Source organism: Amblyomma mixtum, chromosome 7 (assembly GCF_055824585.1).
Source record: "Amblyomma mixtum isolate Tamu chromosome 7, ASM5582458v1, whole genome shotgun sequence".
NCBI classification, from domain to species: domain Eukaryota; kingdom Metazoa; phylum Arthropoda; class Arachnida; order Ixodida; family Ixodidae; genus Amblyomma; species Amblyomma mixtum.
This window is the reverse complement of record NC_143018.1, coordinates 24894806-24913261: the sequence shown is the minus strand read 5'-3', so window position 1 is coordinate 24913261 and position 18456 is coordinate 24894806. Positions and strand designations below refer to the sequence as shown.

At 47.0% G+C, this 18456-nt stretch overlaps 1 protein-coding gene across 3 annotated transcripts in view; it reads left to right on the top strand.

Moving 5' to 3' along the window:
- Positions 1-18456, top strand: part of LOC149335348 (uncharacterized) — a 93037-nt gene that overhangs the window by 30372 nt on the left and 44209 nt on the right. For all 3 annotated transcript variants that reach the window (XM_089552027.1, XM_089552026.1, XM_089552028.1), the window contains 2 exons: positions 16007-16123; positions 16930-17042. In XM_089552027.1, coding sequence (XP_089408153.1) covers positions 16036-16123; positions 16930-17042 — 201 coding nt within the window. In that variant the 5' untranslated portion in view covers positions 16007-16035. The remainder of the gene's footprint in view (positions 1-16006; positions 16124-16929; positions 17043-18456) is intronic.

Here is an 18456-nt window from a genome sequence, read left to right as displayed (position 1 = left end):
CGGAGGTGACGGTATAGTGCCGAGTTGGATCTGGGCCGTTGATTGTGTCTTATTAAGAAGGCTTGGATGTAGCGCCACATTTGCGAAGGTTATGTTCGTGGCTAGTATTGTTTCTGGCTACTTTAACTATCTTATCCATATTTTTATTTATTTTATTTACATGATACTGGAGACCTTTTTGGTCCAAGCAGGAAGGCAAAAGCAAATTGTACAAGAAATTGTTACAGAGCATTGAACAAATGCAGCTTACGTACATACATATGTTTAAAATTCATGCATGCAGCTATAAAAGCACTCCGAGATACATCTTCGTCAGATCTAAAATAGTCACAAATGCAAGTTTCAGAAGGGCATTTTGAGTGGTTAAAAGATATATATTGCTAATGACATTTCCCTCTTTGTCTCTTAGCGCATACATCTAGTATCTACCTATGAGTAGTTTTTTCTTCACTGCTTTTAGGCTACCTCCGTTCCACTCCTACCTTTATTCCTTCCTTTGCGGCGCTTTTCGGGTTGTCCACCGAGATGTGTGATGCAGTTACTGCATCATGTCCTTTCCTTAGAACCAATTCTCAAACTAATTTTGTTTTCTTCAGGGCTCGGCTTAAAACCTCGAAGTCCGTTTCAAATACAGGAAGCATCCAGTAGCAGCCGGCCTCAACACGATTGATTCCTTGTTGCGTGCTGCCCCTTTCCATGTTGATCGTATTATTAACTCTTCCTCAAAACACATTAAAAAAAGTAATCAAATCAGTTCCAAAATACTATGCACAGAGCGATCTCCACAAAAGCGATTGGCTCTCCGAAGCGCGCGTCCCGCCCTACAACTTTGATAGGGCACACTACACTCTCTCTTAAAATTAAAAAGAAAACAAACTAAACTGACCCCGGAGTTGAGTTCTACACGGGTCTATCCGGCGCCTTCCTAGAACACATTCAATTATGACCTCCCGAGCGTTTCCCACGCTTAAGACGTTGCCGTAAACCGGAAGGGTCACTGTCGTGCGATCTCCCCTTCGGAGTGGGGGCGGGGAAGGGGGGGGGGGGGGGGGGGCGGGGGGCGATTTGTAGTTGGCCGTTTGCGATCTGCTGTCGCTTGCCGTTCTGATCTTCTTTCTTAGAACTGTCCTATCTCCTACTCTCTTCTTGGTTTTTCCTTTTTTCCTGGCGGCGAGGGCTAACATTGTGTGGCTGACGACCCTGTTTCGCGCCATATTAGGTTACAGTGGTGGTGCGCAGTTGGCGTGCGTAGGGCTTTTTAAGGGCTCCTGTCCAGTCCCCATGTTGGGCTCCGCGGTGGGCGGCTGGCGCCTTTGTTGAACACCAAAACTTTTTTATGGCTTCTCATTTTTTAACGCCGATCTCAGCTGCAAAAGAGGGCGCACCGAGACAGCAAAATTCTTCCCAAATAACCAAAACAGCTTAGAACGGTTCCACGAAGTGCACTCTGAACACGCAGAGAAGAACGGCTAGATGCATTACACCATTTCTTGTCACCAGAACTTTCACAGATAGCATAGGCCAGGGCTATAAGATAAAAAAACCAGCAAACGGTGACCTCCTACTAGTAATCCTGTACAACCACCAGCACGAAAAGTAAGCAGAAGTCACCTCTTTTGGAGACACACCTGTGACACTCAACCCACCCCGATCCTTGAACACAGTGCGAGGAGTTAACGCAGACGACGGCCTTAGGCATGTAACAGAAGTACTTCTTGAAGGACTAGAGGAACAAAACGTGACTAACGTGTAGAGAATAAAAATGAGGAGAGGCGACCAAGAAATAGCCACGAAACACATCATCCTGACTTTCGCATCAAGCATATACTCCCAGAATCCGTAGAAATCGGCTGTATGAAACTTCACTTCGGGCAGTACATACCAAACCCACGACGTTGCTTTCAGTGCCAACGGTATGGCGACAGCTCTCAGAGCTGCCGAAGCCAACTGACTTGCGCGAAGCATTCTTCACACGAACATGATTCTGATAACTGTACACTTGAACCACATCTGTACGTAAATCGTGAGGGCAGCCATCCGACGTACTCATGTGCATGCCTAATAGCGATATGCGAAATACGCAGCGCCAACTCTCGCCGCTCCGAGAACCAAGTCCTCCGTGTTGGTTCCGTACAGAAAACGAAACCGCGGCCCAGCGTTTCGTTAAAACGGCTGTGCTTCGTTTGAAAAGTGAAATGCCGATGGGCTTTTACGCTACGGTGTCCACTATACAAAGAAACTACGATGCGTGCCAGAACCTGGTGTGTTCTAGCTTGTCGCTTTTCTATTTCTTTTACTCTGTCCCAACGTTCTCCAAATGCCATGCGATCGAGGTAGAAACTTAGGCTCTAAGCACGAAAACATTCTAAAAAAACTATAATATCTTCCGCCGCAACCGAGAGCAGGTTAGCAGACGTTCGGATGGCGTTCCCATCATCGTTAAAAATGGAGTTGCATTTCGCGAACACAAGCTTAAAACTAGATTAGAAACTGTGGCAGCCATCCTACAAACATTTAAAACATTTACGGTATGCTGCGTGTACCTGGAGCGACATGTTAATCTAAGCAATCATGAATTAAAAGACCTTTTGGAGCAGCACCCAGAGCCATATCTAATATCTGGAGATTTTAACGCGCACTCTAGCTTTCAGGGTACTGACAAAACTGACACTAGAGGACAATTCATTCAGGATGTTATACTGTGTAATGACCTCTATCTATTAAACACTGGAAAACCAACCTGTTGTTCTCCTAGCTCAGGACAAATGAGCTGTATAGATTTATCTTTTAGTTCGCCATCTATTTTTAGATACAAAATTTGATGACCTAGATAACCCACATGGAAGTGATCATCTGCCTATACTAATCAACATCTTCACTAGAAGTCACTCCATCAAAATCATGACGTTGGAAGCTGCATCTCGTCTACAGGGCACTGTTCCGAGAAAAGGCCAGCCTAGAAAAAAATAGTTACCGACAACCTCAGTTTTAGACAACCTTAACGAACTTTTCACGACGTGTACTATTACCGCTGCGCGCCTAGTCATCCCTCAGTCCTCTGGAGTAGTAAAACAGAGTAAAAAAGTATTGCATACAAGAACGTAGGGAAGCTAAAAAGATAGAAAAGAATGCTTGGGGATTTTCCCGTAGGTATGCAACGCAGGATAATTGAACAAACTTTGGTTTGGTTTTTTTTATGGGGTTTAACGTCCCAAAGCGACTGAGGCTATGAGAGACGCCGTAGTGGAGGGCTCCGGAAATTGGGACCACCTGGGGTTCTTTAACGTGCACTGACATCGCACAGTACACGGGTCTGTTAAGAAGGCGAGAGCGAAAGACCGATGTATCCGTCACAGTGCCGCAAAAACTTCTCGGCAAAATTATGTGTCGTCATAAACAGCTCAACAACATTAAAACACATATGGGAGAAAGCTCCAAAGATAAATGGCAGCTATTCCCCATTCACAGTTCGCCTTCTGACAGCCCCTGCTGTACAGACAGATATAGAACAGGAAAGCATTTCGGGTGAATACTTTTCTGCAGTTTCCAGTTCGTCACAGTACACAGAAACAGTCCTAAAATACAAAAACACAGCTGAAAAACACACTGACAACAAGTGGCAGCACAAATGAACCTTGCAATAGTTCAATCACGCTTCAAGAAATCCATGAACTAATTTCCACTGATAAAAAGGCTGCACCCGACCCATAGCTTTGTAATAAATAAATGTTCACGTATTATTGGTCTTCTTTACAAGAACCGTGAGATACTGCCGCGAAATGTAATGCTAATGCTATATAATTCATTGATACAATCTCATTTCAGCTATTGCCATTTAACCTGGGGTGCAACAACAGCAGGCAATCTTCAGAAACTACACTTGTTACAGAAAAAATTTCTAAGAATTGTTGAAAATGTTTCGCATACCTACCATACGGCCGCACTTTTCTTAAAGTATAACTTACTTCCAATTACTAAGCTTTATGACTATCGTCTGAGCAAGTGTGTGAAAAACGAGGTGTTGAAGAATATATCTTTTCTATCCAAATTAGCTGGTTTAGAAAAACGAGATGCAATGTACAACACAAGAAATATAGCACAATGGAACGTAAAAACATACAGAACTTTCTATGGTAATCAAACATTAGAAAATAAACTACCACGACTTCTTAACAAACTCGCACAAAACGATATTGATCTCCAAAACACAACACGCCACAAACTGTTCGAATATTTTTTACACTACACCTAACCTTTTTTTTTCTGTGATTTGTTTACCTAATTCTTTCTTTCACCATCATTGTAAGTTTTCTTTCCAGCCAGGACAATGCTGTTGATTTTATGCTGACTACTGTAACCTGATAACAGCTCTGCTATATGTATTTTTTTTCCTTTGTTATCTGTATTTCCTGTATTTTCTTTTTTTGTGTGTGTGTGTGTGAAAAAAAAAAAAACCACTGCATTGCTGTCAAAGTGGGGGCCCGTGGCCTTGTCAAACTGTCAAACGGCAGCTTTTACTACGGGTCCCCGCCATCATCTGTACCATGGTGGCAAATAAAATTTGAATTGAATTGAATATGAAGTACCGTCTTTGTCAAAAGTAACCAGGCTGGATGGTTTGCTTCTAGCTCGTGCAGTGGAGCCCTTACGGCTTCCCTGAAGCTGTAGTGGTCGTTAAAGGTAAGGACTGGGTGTCTTCTTACCTTCCAACCTCTTTTGATCTTTAGGAAAGCCCCATGGGCTCCACTATACAAGCTAAAAGCAAACCATGCAGCCTGGTTACTTTTGACAAAGACGGTACATTATCAAATGCTAGCCTATCTCTCCAGATATGTCGTAGATACACTTTGAAGACTTTTTTGTAACAAATTTTGGGCATTGGGGAAAGTACCCGAAGCCTGGAGAAAAACTATTATTGTGCAGTTTCTTAAACCAGGAAAGCCACCAACCTCTCCTAATAATTATAGACCCATAGCCCTTACCGGTTGCCTCTCAAAATACTTTGAAAGTGTCCTGAATATGAGATAAACTTTTGTCCTTCTATCCTCCGAACTTCTTGACATCCGTCAGTGTGGTTTTAAAAAGGGATGCTCCACTCCAGATCACCTAGTTCGTCTTGAAATGCTGTCCGGGAAGCTCTTGTACACAAACAACACTGCAGTCTCTTTTGATTTAGAGAAGGCATACGACACAACCTAGAGGTTCGGAATTATTCAAGACCTTGCCGAGCTTGGCATCCGAGGCAGAATGTTGACCTGCCTAAAAGACTTCTTATCTAACCGTTCATTCCATGTACACCTAGGCTCAACCCTTTCGAGGAATTTCATTAAGTAAAATGGATTACCACAGGGGCGTATTTTAAGCGTAACACTTTTTGTTGTAAAGGAGAACTCTGTTATTAAAATAATTGCAAGGTGCATTATGTATTCACTCTATGTAGACGTTCTTCAGATGGGCTGCACATCGTCCAATGTGCCAACAAGTGAAATAAACTGACAACATGGACAGACAGAAATGGTTTCCGCTTTTCTTTAGAGAAAACAGTGCCCATTTTTTTTCTCTCTGAAACGAGGCTTAAAGGCAGATTCCACCCTACACCTGAACGAAACTGAGCTACCCGTAAAAGATCAACATAAATTTCTAGGCATAACGTATGACATAAAGCTCCCTTGCCAGCCTCTCATAAACGCGCTGAATAAGAAAGCCTTCCGATCCTTGAGCATACACAAAGTACCTTCACGAAAACACTGGGGGGCAGATAGGACATGTCTTTTAGCAATATACCACTCTGTTGAACGCTTTGTCCTAGTTTATTGATGTATGTTGCATGGTCAGCGAGACCATCGTATCATAAACGAGTGGATCCATTACATAACTTTCCACTGGCGCCTACAGGTAGTTGCTCATAAATAGTCTTGATGTAGGAACTAACCAACCATCATTTACAGACAGAAGAACCATGCTTACGTGTTCATATATTCTAGAAATTCGTTCACAACCTAAACACGTCTGTCACCAAATAGTTACAATGTGCCCTTCTAGAATACTTTTTAACAATAAACCGCAAACTACCAGGCCACATGCTTTTGCGTTTTGAAGAGATGTGCCAAAACATCTTCGTAGAAGACACATTACCTGGCATTGATCGAAGACGAGATCCACTGCGGCCCTTGGTACAATTTTCGTGCAATCTGTGATTTCACTCTTGCAGAGTTCCGTAAAAAAACAAACCACAAAGCAACATGTAATAGAAGAACTTCTTGCGCTCGGGGAAAAGTACAGTACTTTCAGAGCTTTTTGTACAGATGGTTCAGAAACAGATGTTTACGTTGGAAGCACAGTGGCACAAGGGAATTTGAATGAAATAGTAAGGCTTCCGCAATGTGCTTCCATCTTCACTGCCGAATGTTACGCCATCTGTGCAGCCACTGAAAGAATACTAAACAAGAACCTCACAAATAGCATTATTTACACAGACTACATTAGCAGGGGGACGTAATTACGGCAGCTTTTAACACATACAGCCGTTCATTTAACAAAAAAAAAAAGAACGAAAAAGCAAGAGAATCGCAGGTTTTCAGGTATAATCGGAGTGCTTCCCTTCGAGTCGTGAACAATATTTCCGTGTATTCTCGTTTCATACATATAAATAGTAAATATAAATATAATGAACTCTTATCTCCACCCGCATAACCTAGTAGTAGTAGTAGTAGTACAAGAACTTTATTCGGCCAAAATTTACAGGCCGAGCATGTCGACCGCCTGGGCGACCAGGAGTCGCTGTTCTGCCTCCCCTTCAGCGCCAAGCCAGTCGAGCCAGGTGGTGATGGATAAAGAAGGTGGGGGGTAGGAACCCGACTGCTGAGCAGCCGGGCAATAGAAGGGCAATGAGCCAGGTCCACATAGATACAGGGGCAGTTGGGACAGGAAGGGTCTGATCGATAGCGATAGAGAAAGAGGCGAGACGGGGTGATAGCTGCATTCATTTGGATGTGCCGAAGAAGGCCAGCCTCCGGCACCGTGAGCGATGGATGAGGGGCCTCTCCCTTGTTCTGGCTCGTAATTCCGGGAAGCTATCTCATGAGACTAAAGATCTGATTAAGAAACGGCAAAGCATGAGGACGTCTAACTCCATAGATAGAATAGAACTAATAGAGCTGTCGAAGTTAATAAATAAGCGCAAGGTAGCCGACATCAGGAAGTTTAACATGGAGAAAATCGAGCATGCTCTGAAGAGCGGAGGTAGCCTAAAAGCAGTGAAGAGAAATTCTAGGCATAGGTAAAAACCAGATTTATGCGATAAGAGACAAAGAGGGCAATGTCATTAGCAATATGGATAAGATAGTTAAAGTAGCCAAACAGTTCTTCACAAACCTATACAGTAGCGATTGCAATCAGAATGTTACTGAGAGAGGCAGCAGAGCACACCAATGGGACATCCCATCAGTAACAAAGGAGGAAGTAGAAAGCCTTAGGAGCAATGCCAAGAGGAAAAGCAGCTGGTGAGGATCAGATAACAGCAGATTTGTTGAAGGATGGAGGAGAGATTGTGCTCGAAAAACTAGCCACCCAGTATACTCAATGCCTTGTGACTTCGAGCGTACCTAGAGCTTGGAAAAACGCTAACATTATCTTAATTAATAAGAAAGGAGACGTCAGGGACTTAAAGAATTACAGACCGATCTGCTTATTGTCGGTTGCCTGCAAGGTATTTACTAAGGTAATCGCTAATAGGGTCAGGACAACCTTAGTCTTCAATCAACCAAATGATCAGGCAGGCTTTCGTAAAGGATACTCGACAATAGACCATATTCACGCAATCAGTCAGGTGATAGATAAATGCGCAGAATATAATGAACCCTATATATAGCCTTCATTGATTAGGAGAAAGTATTCGACTCAGTAGAAACCTCAGTAATCATGCAGGCATTGCAGAATCAGGGTGTAGAAAAGTGTTGTGTGAAAATATTGGAAGATATTTATAACGATTGCACACCTACCATAGTTCTCCATAAGGTCAGCAATGAAATTCTAATAAGGAAAGGTGTCAGGCAGGGAGATACGATCTCGCCAATGCTCTTCACTGCCTGCTTACAGGAGGTATTCCGGGGACTGGAATGAGAACAGTTGGGGAGAAGAGTTAATGGAGAATACCTGAGTAATCTGCGATTCACTGATGACATTGCCTTGCTCAGTCTCTCAAGAGATGAGCTGCAAAGCAGAACGGTAGGTCTTAAAATTAACATGCAGAAAACCAAAGTAATGTTCAACAGTCTGGCAAGGGAACAGCAGTTCGCAATTGGTAGCGAGGTGCTGGAAGTGGTAAGAGAATGGCTGTACTTAGGGCAGGTAGTGGCCGCTGATCCAGATCATGAGAGGGAAATAACTAGAAGAATAAGAATGGGGTGGAGCGCATATGGCACGTTCTCTCAGATCATGAATGGCAGTTTGCCGTTATCCCTCAAGAGAAATGTATATAACAAGTGTATCTTACCGGTACTCACCTATGGGGCAGAAACGTGGAGGCTAACAAAGAGAGTTCAGCTTAAGTTAAGGACAACGCAGCGAGCTAGGGAAAGAGAAATGATAGGTGTGACGTTAAGAGATTGGAAGCGGGCGGAGTGGGTGAGAGAAAAAACGGACGTTAATGATATCCTAGTTGCAATGAAGAGGAAGAAGTGGGCTTGGGAGGGCATGTAATGCGAAGGCAAGATAACCGCTGGTCCTTAAGGGTAACGGAGTGTATTCCAGGAGAAGACAAACGTAGCAGGGGGCGGCATAAAGTTAGGTGGGCGGGCATACGATGGCTGCAGCGGGCAAAGTACAGAGTTAATTGGAGAGACATGGGAGAGGCCTTTTCCCTGCGGTGGGCGCAGTCAGGCTGATGCTGATAGTGATGATAATGTCCCCGTGAATGTGTCCATAAAGTTGATTATTCATAGAAACGAATATCCGGGAAAAACAAGCCAATTTATTACGAAAAGAAGTTGGTGACGAGAGTTTGCCTCTGTGCATACCGAGGAGAGCATTATTATTCAATGCAGACAAAGCTGAGCTACGTGAAGGGCGTTCTCTCGGTCACCATTGTCCCAAAGATACTGAAGCGTTTTCTGTGGAGACCCAAGCCATGGCAGCACTCTTCGATGGCTAGATTTAATCCAAGTGTTTTTTGTTTTCTTCATAAGCGCACTAAATTCGCATGTGTACTCGCCACTCTTGCTCTTCATAGAAGCATTCAGTTCCATTCTTGATGATGACGATGAATTCTTATGGCGCAAGGCCATAAGAGGTCAAAGAGCGACACGGCACAAGGTTTTTTCGTTGCACAAGGTGGGGTCAAAGACCCATTTCCCAAGTATTTCACCCTAAAGAAGCCGAGCACCAGGCCAGGGGAATCTTGTGCCCATTGTATCGCCGGTGGGCATCCGGCGGCACTGGGGACATTCAGTTCCATTCTTCCGAACTTCATGCTGGCCATTGTAAGGCTTTCGACTGAATTCGCATCGCCTTCACTAGACAGCTTCCAAAGAATTTTCTACATATTCATGAACAGCTTGCTTGGTTGAGATGTAGGATGTTCTGGCTGTTCAGAAAGAGTGGTAGCTAGTGTACTGACACCGTCGATGTGCATCAGTGGGTCGAAGTGCAACATCACAAGATAAGCTTACAATATTGTAAATAAACAAAAAAAACGAAGTTGTGCAGCTTGGTCTAGGCGAGTGATTGCGTTCCTTTTTCCTCCGAGGAATGCCGCAGGTTGTTTTTAGCGTTGGTGGCGTCAGAGTTCAACTCCCTGGACGAGTGTTCGCGCCCTGCTCGTTTCCGGTGTCCCCGTATACCTCCCTATACTAGATGTGACCGTGGCCGGGGCACAAACAGGTGCTGAGTTTACGTAGCCACGAGCTCAGTGCCACGAGATCATCGCCACGCGCATTCGTACCGCCTTGTTGACTTCAAAAGTGTGCCAACGGCATTCTCAGTTGACCCAAGTAACGAGCACATCAGCCTGTATTCTGAGGTTTGTTCACCATTGTTGTAAATTTTCTGCGTGGACACGTCGACCTACGGAATGCGCTGTACGCCGCTTTAGCAGGCCACGAGACGACGTAACAGCTTGCTGCCTTTGAATACCCGCGCCTTGTGCATTCTTGCCTGCCCTCCGCTTGTTAGGGCGGTGACTGGAGAACAGAACAGTGGAGGGGCAACCCACAAGTAGGCGTGAAGTTATCAGCAGATCAGCTCAGGTCTCCTTGACGAGCCGTTAAAGGTTTCAGAGCCGCGGCCGGGCTGCAGCGGGGTGCTTTGAGGGCTCCGGGTCCGTGGACCGTGCGAGTAACCCGAGAGACGCTTAGACAGCCATGCTGCTCTGTTGATACTTATGACTTGGAGGCGAGTGCTGTCTCGCTTTTCGAAGAAATTACTGAGCGCTTCTCCCGAGTTCTGCATGTAGTAGAGGGCAAAGGCGCGGTCGTAGTTTCCTGCCTAGCCGAAGGCAAGGAAGCTGTAGGCGTTCATTCTCTCCCTTTTGCTTTTGGAAGAACCGCCGCACGGGAGACAGCAGCGAACGGATTGCTCATTTGGTCCAACCACGTGACTGCTATTGTTTTTTTTTCGAATATTTTATATTGGTTGTACGTAAACCTAAGTTCTTGGTCTCCAGTACCGTTCTGCCTCTATCTAGCAAGCTCCCTCCCTGGTGAGGAAATTCATCGGCCACAAATCACGTCAGCCTCCGGAAAATTAAGAGTAGGGGATCGAGAGAAAAAAAAATTTACTCGTGCGCTGCGACAAAGACGAGGTTACTGCTTTGCATTGGTCGAAATGCTTACTGAAACGCAGGAGAGAGAGAGAGAAACAACTTTATTGCCATAGCTTGAGTGGATGCTTGTAGCGCGACAAAAAACAGACAAGGGACAGAAGACGAACGGGACAAGCAGCCGCCGCGGTGGCTCAGTGGCTATGGTGCTCGGCTGCTGGCCCCAAAGACGCGGGTTCGATCCCGGCCGCGGCGGTTGAATTTCTTTGGAGGAGAAATTCGAGGCCCGTGTACTGTGCGATGTCAGTGCACGTTAAAGAACCCCAGGTGGTCGAAATTTCCGGAGCCCTCCACTACGGCGTCTCTCATAGCCTTAGTCGCTTTGGGACGTTTAACCCCATAAACCAACCAACCAACGAACGGGACAAGCGCTCCCGTTCTTGTCCCGTTAGCGCTTGTCCCGTTCGTCTTCTCTCCCTTGTCTGTTTTTGTCGCGCTACAAGCATCCACTCAAGCAAAATGAACCAACTCGCCCAGCAAAAAGTGTTATTGAACTTTATTGCCATAGAGTGGCGGGATTTAGGGCAGGTGGGCTTGGTGTGGCCCCCAGGTGGGGGCGACTGGGCCCACGAAATGAGTGCCAGTTGGATGCTCTTGTCTGGCCTTCTGAGGAGTTGGTTCCATCCTTCCTCGGAGGGAGCTGGCAGTAATGTTCTAGGGGGCGGATTTCGAGCGCAACCCCAGAGGATGTGCGCCTGGGTGGCGATTTCTCCCTGGTAACAATTTTGGCAGACGGGGTCGTATTCCCCGTCTGTGATGAGTGAAAGCCTAGAATGGCTAAGGATGGAGTGTGTCTGCAACCTGCGGAGCAAGGTGGCTTGCGCTCAAGATGGCTTGCGCTCGATTCAAGTCGGGGTGTGGAGGCGGGAACTGGCGTCTCATCTCTCTGTGGAGGTTGGTAATTTCGGCAAAGGTCTGGGGAGCCTCGGCAAGAGCGTCTGGGTCCGTGGGGCCGGCCGCCCGGTTGGTTAGTCCTCGGGCTAGTCGGTCGACCCCTTCGTTTCCAGAGTTTCCCGCGTGGGCGGGTGCCCAGACCAGGTTGGTCTTATGGTCGGGAGTGCAGCCGCGAAGGATGCGTGCAGCGGGGTGGCAGATAACACCTGCCGAGTAATTTTGTATTGCTCTTTTGGAGTCGCTGAGGACTGTGCGGGTACGTGGGTCAGCGATGGCCAGCGCGATGGCGGTTTCTTCTGCCGCTGTCGGGGAGTGAGCTACTACTGTGGCGGCGGTGACGAGAGTAGACTGTGGCGTGGTTGCACAAGCCACGTATGTGTTTGCACTTTGCCGTGCAGCATCTACGTATATTGCGTGTTCGTCGGCAAGGTATGTGGCATCTAGTGCTTGGGCTTTCAGCTGACGGCGCGTATCATGGCGGCCAGGTAGCATGTTTTTGGGGATTGGTTTTATAACTAGGCGGCTATAGACCCCTATCGGAATGGGCGTCGTGGGGTGGACGTCGCCTATGGGGTTGATGTTGAGACGGTCAAGTATGAGCCGCCCGTGTTTAGTGCGGGAGAGGCGGTGGATTTGGGCGGTCGTGTGTGCCTCTATGAGTTCTGTGAGCGTGTTGTAGATGCCGAGTTGGAGGAGGTGCTGTGTGCTGGCGTACTGAGGTAGCCCCAGTGCCGCTTTGTACGCTGAACGTATAATGCTGTTCACAGCTTCCTCGTCCTTCCGGCGGAGGTGATAGTAGGGGTAGGAGTAGACTATCCTGCTAATGAGGAAAGCTTGCGTGAGCCGACAGAGGTCATCCTCCTTCATACCTCTGCGGCGGGTGCTGATGCGGCGGATAAGTACAGCGTTATGAACGCCGCTGTGAGGTTCTTAGCTTTGTTATTCCATTGCCCAAAGTTTGTTTTCATGCAAAGAAGACGTAAACACACTGAGAAAGTTAGGTCCTTGCGAAAATTCTCCACGTATACATGACGAAGTCCGTACTAGCGAGGTACGACTATATATAATTCCGAACCACGATGAGGGTGAAACGCCGTGCCATGTTTGATGAATACATAGTATAGCGTTGTGCTAAAATAGGCTAGTGGGAAAACAACTCAAATGAATAAAGAAGGAATGAAGGGACGGTCTAGCCAATACCATGCGACTGACATACACGTCGAATGCATAAGCTTTGACTGATTCGGTTGCTTCGTAAGCAGCGTCACTTTTTCCCGGACCATTTGCGTTGGGAACTATTATTTAGACGCTGAACAAATATATTCCAGATGCTACATCACGAATAGTTCACCTACCACGTGTTTTTTTCGCCACATTTTGCATTGGGCTGATCATGGTGAAAAATTCGTGGTCGGTGTCGCACAAATCTATTCACTCAATTTATTCTTTTCATTCACAGTTAGTGAATCGAATCGATTACAAAGAGGCGTTATGGAGTGCATAGGCGCGCAGTTGTCCTCTCCTTTTTAATTTCTCCGGCACCAGTCCTGTTTTTAGTTTGCGATTCTCGTGGGCATGGCTTCGTCATCATTCTTTTCTTTTCCTTTTGCTGCTATCATAGGACATAAGTTAGGTTGGCGAGCTGTTTTCGTAAGGGTCGGCAGCACACTACACTTTTCTTCAGGCGTTTTGCAGGGGCTTCAGATGCCTTGCAGAGAAGCGAGAGGTTTCGCTCAGGTGGACTTTGACGGGCGAGCCGATGTAAAAAACGCGCATTCCAACCTATGCGCCGTTGTGGCCTACCTGTTTTCACGAGTGTAATTTAAAGAAAGTGGACATTTGTGATAAATAATAAAAAATAACAGCCAAATATACAACGAAGCCGCTTACAAATACATATAAATGAATACAACTTGGTTCTGTCGTGCCTTAATGAGCGTTATTCCTGTCGCGTGTGTCCTGCAAAATTTGTATGTTTGCTCATGATTGTGTTTTTTATCAAACCGGTAATATAACACGTATCATCAAATATCCCTCAAAAGCGACCTTAAAAAGCGGTATTAGTTGCTGTCGACATAGAAGCCATACATAAACGCTCCGAGCTCTCATGCCAGAATACCGGCTTTTCTTCTTGCGTATACTTTGGATAGTGTATGCAATGTCGGGTGCAAAAAGTGGTACGCAACATTAGAGGTTGTATGGCTTGCTGCTTTTGCGGCCATTTTCGGCATTTAGGCCAAGCTGGAGCGCCACTCATCGAAACGAGCAAAATGACTTGCCTCTGGATCAAAACGGTCTCCTTCGATCACAGTACACCACATATCTAAGGTGCCGTAACTAGTTGTTACCAAGCTTCTCACATGATTCTCGGTCGATAGATTTTTATTTGCCTACTCAAATTTGTTCTATTTATTTTTGATTTTTTTGAAGCCGGTATCCGACCTTGAGGTCGCTAATGGAAACCTCAACCTCAGATGCTTAGAAACACTTCTAGAAAAGCTACCAGAGCCATATCTGTTAGTCGGAGAACTCCTCTTTCTGGGGAAGTGGAGAAACTAATCCCAGAGGTCGCATTTTAGAAGATTTTATTCTGTGCAGTAATGTGTGCTTACTGAATTCAGGAAAGCCCATGTACTGCTCCCTAAAAACTGCAAAAATTAGCAGTTTAGATTTATCGTTTAGTTCACCATCACCTTTTAATGATGTTAAATGAGATCTTCTGGACAACCCACGCGGAATGGATCATTTTCCACCCATTATTATACCTGAAGAGATAACTGTACAGCAGCTGTATCCCACCAGTAGTCACATACGAGGCAGAAACGAGGAGGCTAACGAAAAGGGTTCTGCTTATGTTAAGGACGACACAGCGAGCACTCAGGACCAATGCCACTCCGCTAGCCCCGATTACACTGTGGAGGTCGACAGGACCAACACACCGAGGTATAGTCCGCAGGCAAATCGTTTATTTGGGGTGATTCCAAAATACGATAACCGCCCTCGGTAGCGCAGGCAGCAGGAAACGGGCACGGGGAAAGCTCGATGTCACCTGGAAAAGCCGCGTTTGTCTCATGGCTCCGTCCATCCCGTCCATCCCGTCACGCGTTGTCTCATGGCTCCTTCAACTCTCTCCCCGTGGTGGGCTGCCCGTGCGGCCACCGAATACACGAGGGGGAAAGGAGGGTCGCCCACGTGACGATGTGGATGCTGCTTCCCAGCTTTCTTCTCTGCCAACCCCGAGAGAGCCGGGAGGGTAAGGGTCGCTGTAGGCCACTTGAGAGAGTTCGGCAGGATATGCGCCGCCTATGGCGGTCGAAGGGTAGACTGGATGCTCGCAACTGTTATCCCCAACCGTTCCCAATCTAGGTCTCCGAATACCTCCAGCAACTAGGCGGTGAATAGCATTGGAAATATAGTGCCTCCCTGTCTGACATCCTTCCGTACTGCAATTTTATTGCGGTGGTTATGGAGGACACCTGCGATCCTCTAGTCAAGTGCACCCTCGGAGGGCGAAGCCCTCCTCTAAAACAAGCAAATCACGGAACATGTGCTACTCTCGCTTGCACACACTTCCTTCTCTCGACCTCATCCCCTCCGTTACTCGCATCCCCATCCCCCGAAAAATTAATTTGGGCCCACTGCTCTCTGGAGTCCCGTTGTAGTTTTTTCGGGCGCGTTCCGACTCGTCCTATAGAAACTGCCCCCTTCCATACGCCGACCTAGGACAATGCCACTTCCATTGTCTTATCGCCCTCCCAATACCTATACTTCTCTCAAAATCCACCTAGCGTGCCTGGCTGGGATCGGCACAGCTGGCCGACTAAGTAGCCCTGGGCGCTCTCCCAATGTCGTGCTGCTCTACCCTCCACCATGCTTTTCCATCCGCCACCATGATTTTCATTACAATAATTCAGCAATATGATGGCTTCCAATATTCCCTTCATAAGCTGTTCTAGTGTGAAGACAGTGGCATTCTTCGGCATTGAACCCCAGTCCTCCGGCTCAGTAGCCGAACACCCTTACCACAGGGCTAAGGCAAAATGCAACAGCAGCCATGGGCTGTGCACTGTCCGGGCGCGTTAAAACGTCGGGTGGTCCAGACTATTGTGAAGATCTTCACTGCGGTGTCCTTCATAGCTCATGAGCAGTTTGGGAACGTTAAACTGAGCACAGCATGTAGCACTGTCACCTTATAAAAGCTGAAGCTGATCCAGGGGTTGCCTGGATCTTTTCTTATCTTGCCCTTAATTCCCTTACTCCCCCCCCCCCCCCCACCCTGGTAACAAATTTGTGCAGGTCCGTGCTGTACCCGAGCGCGGGGCTGGATGACCGGAGGAACAGGAGAAGTTGTCCACGTTGCTGCGCCTGAAGCCTTGGGCGGCAGAGCTCACCGTCTCCGAGAACCTGCACACGGTGAGCACATCGCGCAATTCAGCCAAAGCTAAAATGCTGCGGAACCATCTAAATGCATAGTCCGCAGGAGCAGGACTAAGGAAAGCGAACTTTTTTTGGATGTCTAGAGTATATGAACTCCCCTTACTGTCACAGTTGTATTGTGGCCATGATGTTCATGAATTATAAAATATCAGTTGCGTTTGGTATATTTGAAGGACTGGTCATGCTTGCAGTCTTGCTTTACATGTTGTTTGGCACCTGTGCACTGCTGCAAGCGCGCTATAGTAGAAGATATACGCGCAGTGCAAAAGCAAGGAGGTGACAAATCAGGGGAAAAAAAAAGGCGAGGATCCGTGTGCGAAACTACATATACATGAACTACGCGGACGACTGGGTGCTGTGTGAGTATTTGGAACCCCGGGGCCTGCTGAACTAGTTGCAAGTGAAATTAGTGATGACACATTGGAATGATGCGTGAGTCACGGATACGCTGCGAAAATGCTGAGAATGATTGAGTAATTGGGTGCGATGTCAGGCGTCACTGCAATTCAGCAGTGACGCCGTATGGCTGCTATTTAGTAATTACTTCCTTATTATAAATTTACTTCACCGTGGGGGATTTCCCTAAACATCGCACTACTCCTGTCTTCTAAGGTCCCTATAGTGGCATGCTAATTGATCGCATGTATAAAAAGAGAAAAAAATTCCAGAAACAGAAAAGAACAAAGAAAATACCTGAAGAGAACCGTAGCAGGCACCGGGCTAACCGTGACGAAAGTTGACAATGGGCTACAGTTTCAAACCCCCATAACGAATTTGCGCAGGTCACGACTGTAGGCAGACACGTGGTTGGATGACTGGAGGTGCAGGACACGTTTTCTACGTACACGAGAATCTTTGGACGGCAGAGCTCACCGTCTCCGAGGACCGGCACACGGTGAGCACGTCACTTATTGCATTCCGCGCGACAATGCCGCAGCGTCAACGAGATGGTCTGTAGAAGCAGCAGGATTGTGGAAATTGCAAACTTGACTTGGCTGCACAAAGTACCTGCGCTCCCCACACTCCCACAGTTGTGTTGTAGCCTGGGTGTTTATAATATATCTCAAGGCAATGATGTTCGGTATATGAACGGACCAATCATGCTCGTCAGTGGGAATTTCGAACTGCATTTTCTATGACTGCTCAACTGTGAGCATTATGGAGTAGTAGTATAAACTTCATTCCGCAAAATGGGACGGGGTTTAGGGGTTGGGGTCTTGAGCAGCAGGTGGTGTTCCTAGGTACAGGGCCCCATTGGTTCTTGCTGCCTCCTCGGCCCGCTCAACCAGCGCAAGCTGATCTTGCGGGTCGGAGCTGGACAGAAGCTCCTCCCGCTGCTCGACTGACGGGTTTGTAATTTTGGGCTCTATCGGACTCACCCGACAGCCCCATGTGGAATGGTAGAGGGTGGCTATCTCTCCGCACCACACGCATTCTGGAGTGTATTGCGAAACACAAGGCGCCATGATGTGAGGAGAAAGAGGCCTAGCTTCTCTTTCGAGGGTGACAGCGCCCGAGCAGTTACTTTTGTGAGACAGGATGAACATCATAATCAGAGAGGGGGGGGGGGGGGGGGGGGGGGGGGGGGGTGGAAAGGAACGCGGATTTCGCGCGGACTGTTGACGACGCGCAGAGACATTGCAGAATCGTTTGGAGATAGCGACGGCCCCACGGAAACGTTTTCCCTTACAATCAGGCTCATCCTATCACTATCACTATCCTATCACTATCATCCATCACTATGAATCAGGCTCATCTTTGCATTGATTCCGCGGAACAAGAATTCCTTGCTGCTGGAGGCTAAAAAAAATAATGTGGCTTGTAACCGCTTATGAAGTGAATGAACGTAATGGCCTCATTATACGCGGAAAGCTTACAAGAAGGTTAGGCCCTAGCGTCCAATGGTGGCCATCAGGGTGGTTCCTGGTATCGTGTTCTCCCCGCCTTTTCGGTTGGGTTTTGCACGTTGTTCGGCGGCTGCCGGCATGGTTCACTGGAACAAATTATTCGCTTTGTCGCTTTGGGGACCATAGACGAAGACACGTACAAACTGCGAAAACGAAGTGCCCACAGTAATTTTTAACTGGCTAGCGAAGCAGCACTTACCACCAATTCGTTCTGCACTGTTTAGTTCACACGCTTCTACTGCAAAATTACAAGACATCAACATGACGAAAGCCGGCGCTGTGGCCGCTGGGCCCAAAAGACGCTGGTTCGATCCCGCGGCGATCACGTTTCCACGGAGGCGACATGCTAGAGGCCCATGTGCTGTGCGATGTCAGTGCACGTTAAAGAACCTCAGGCGATTA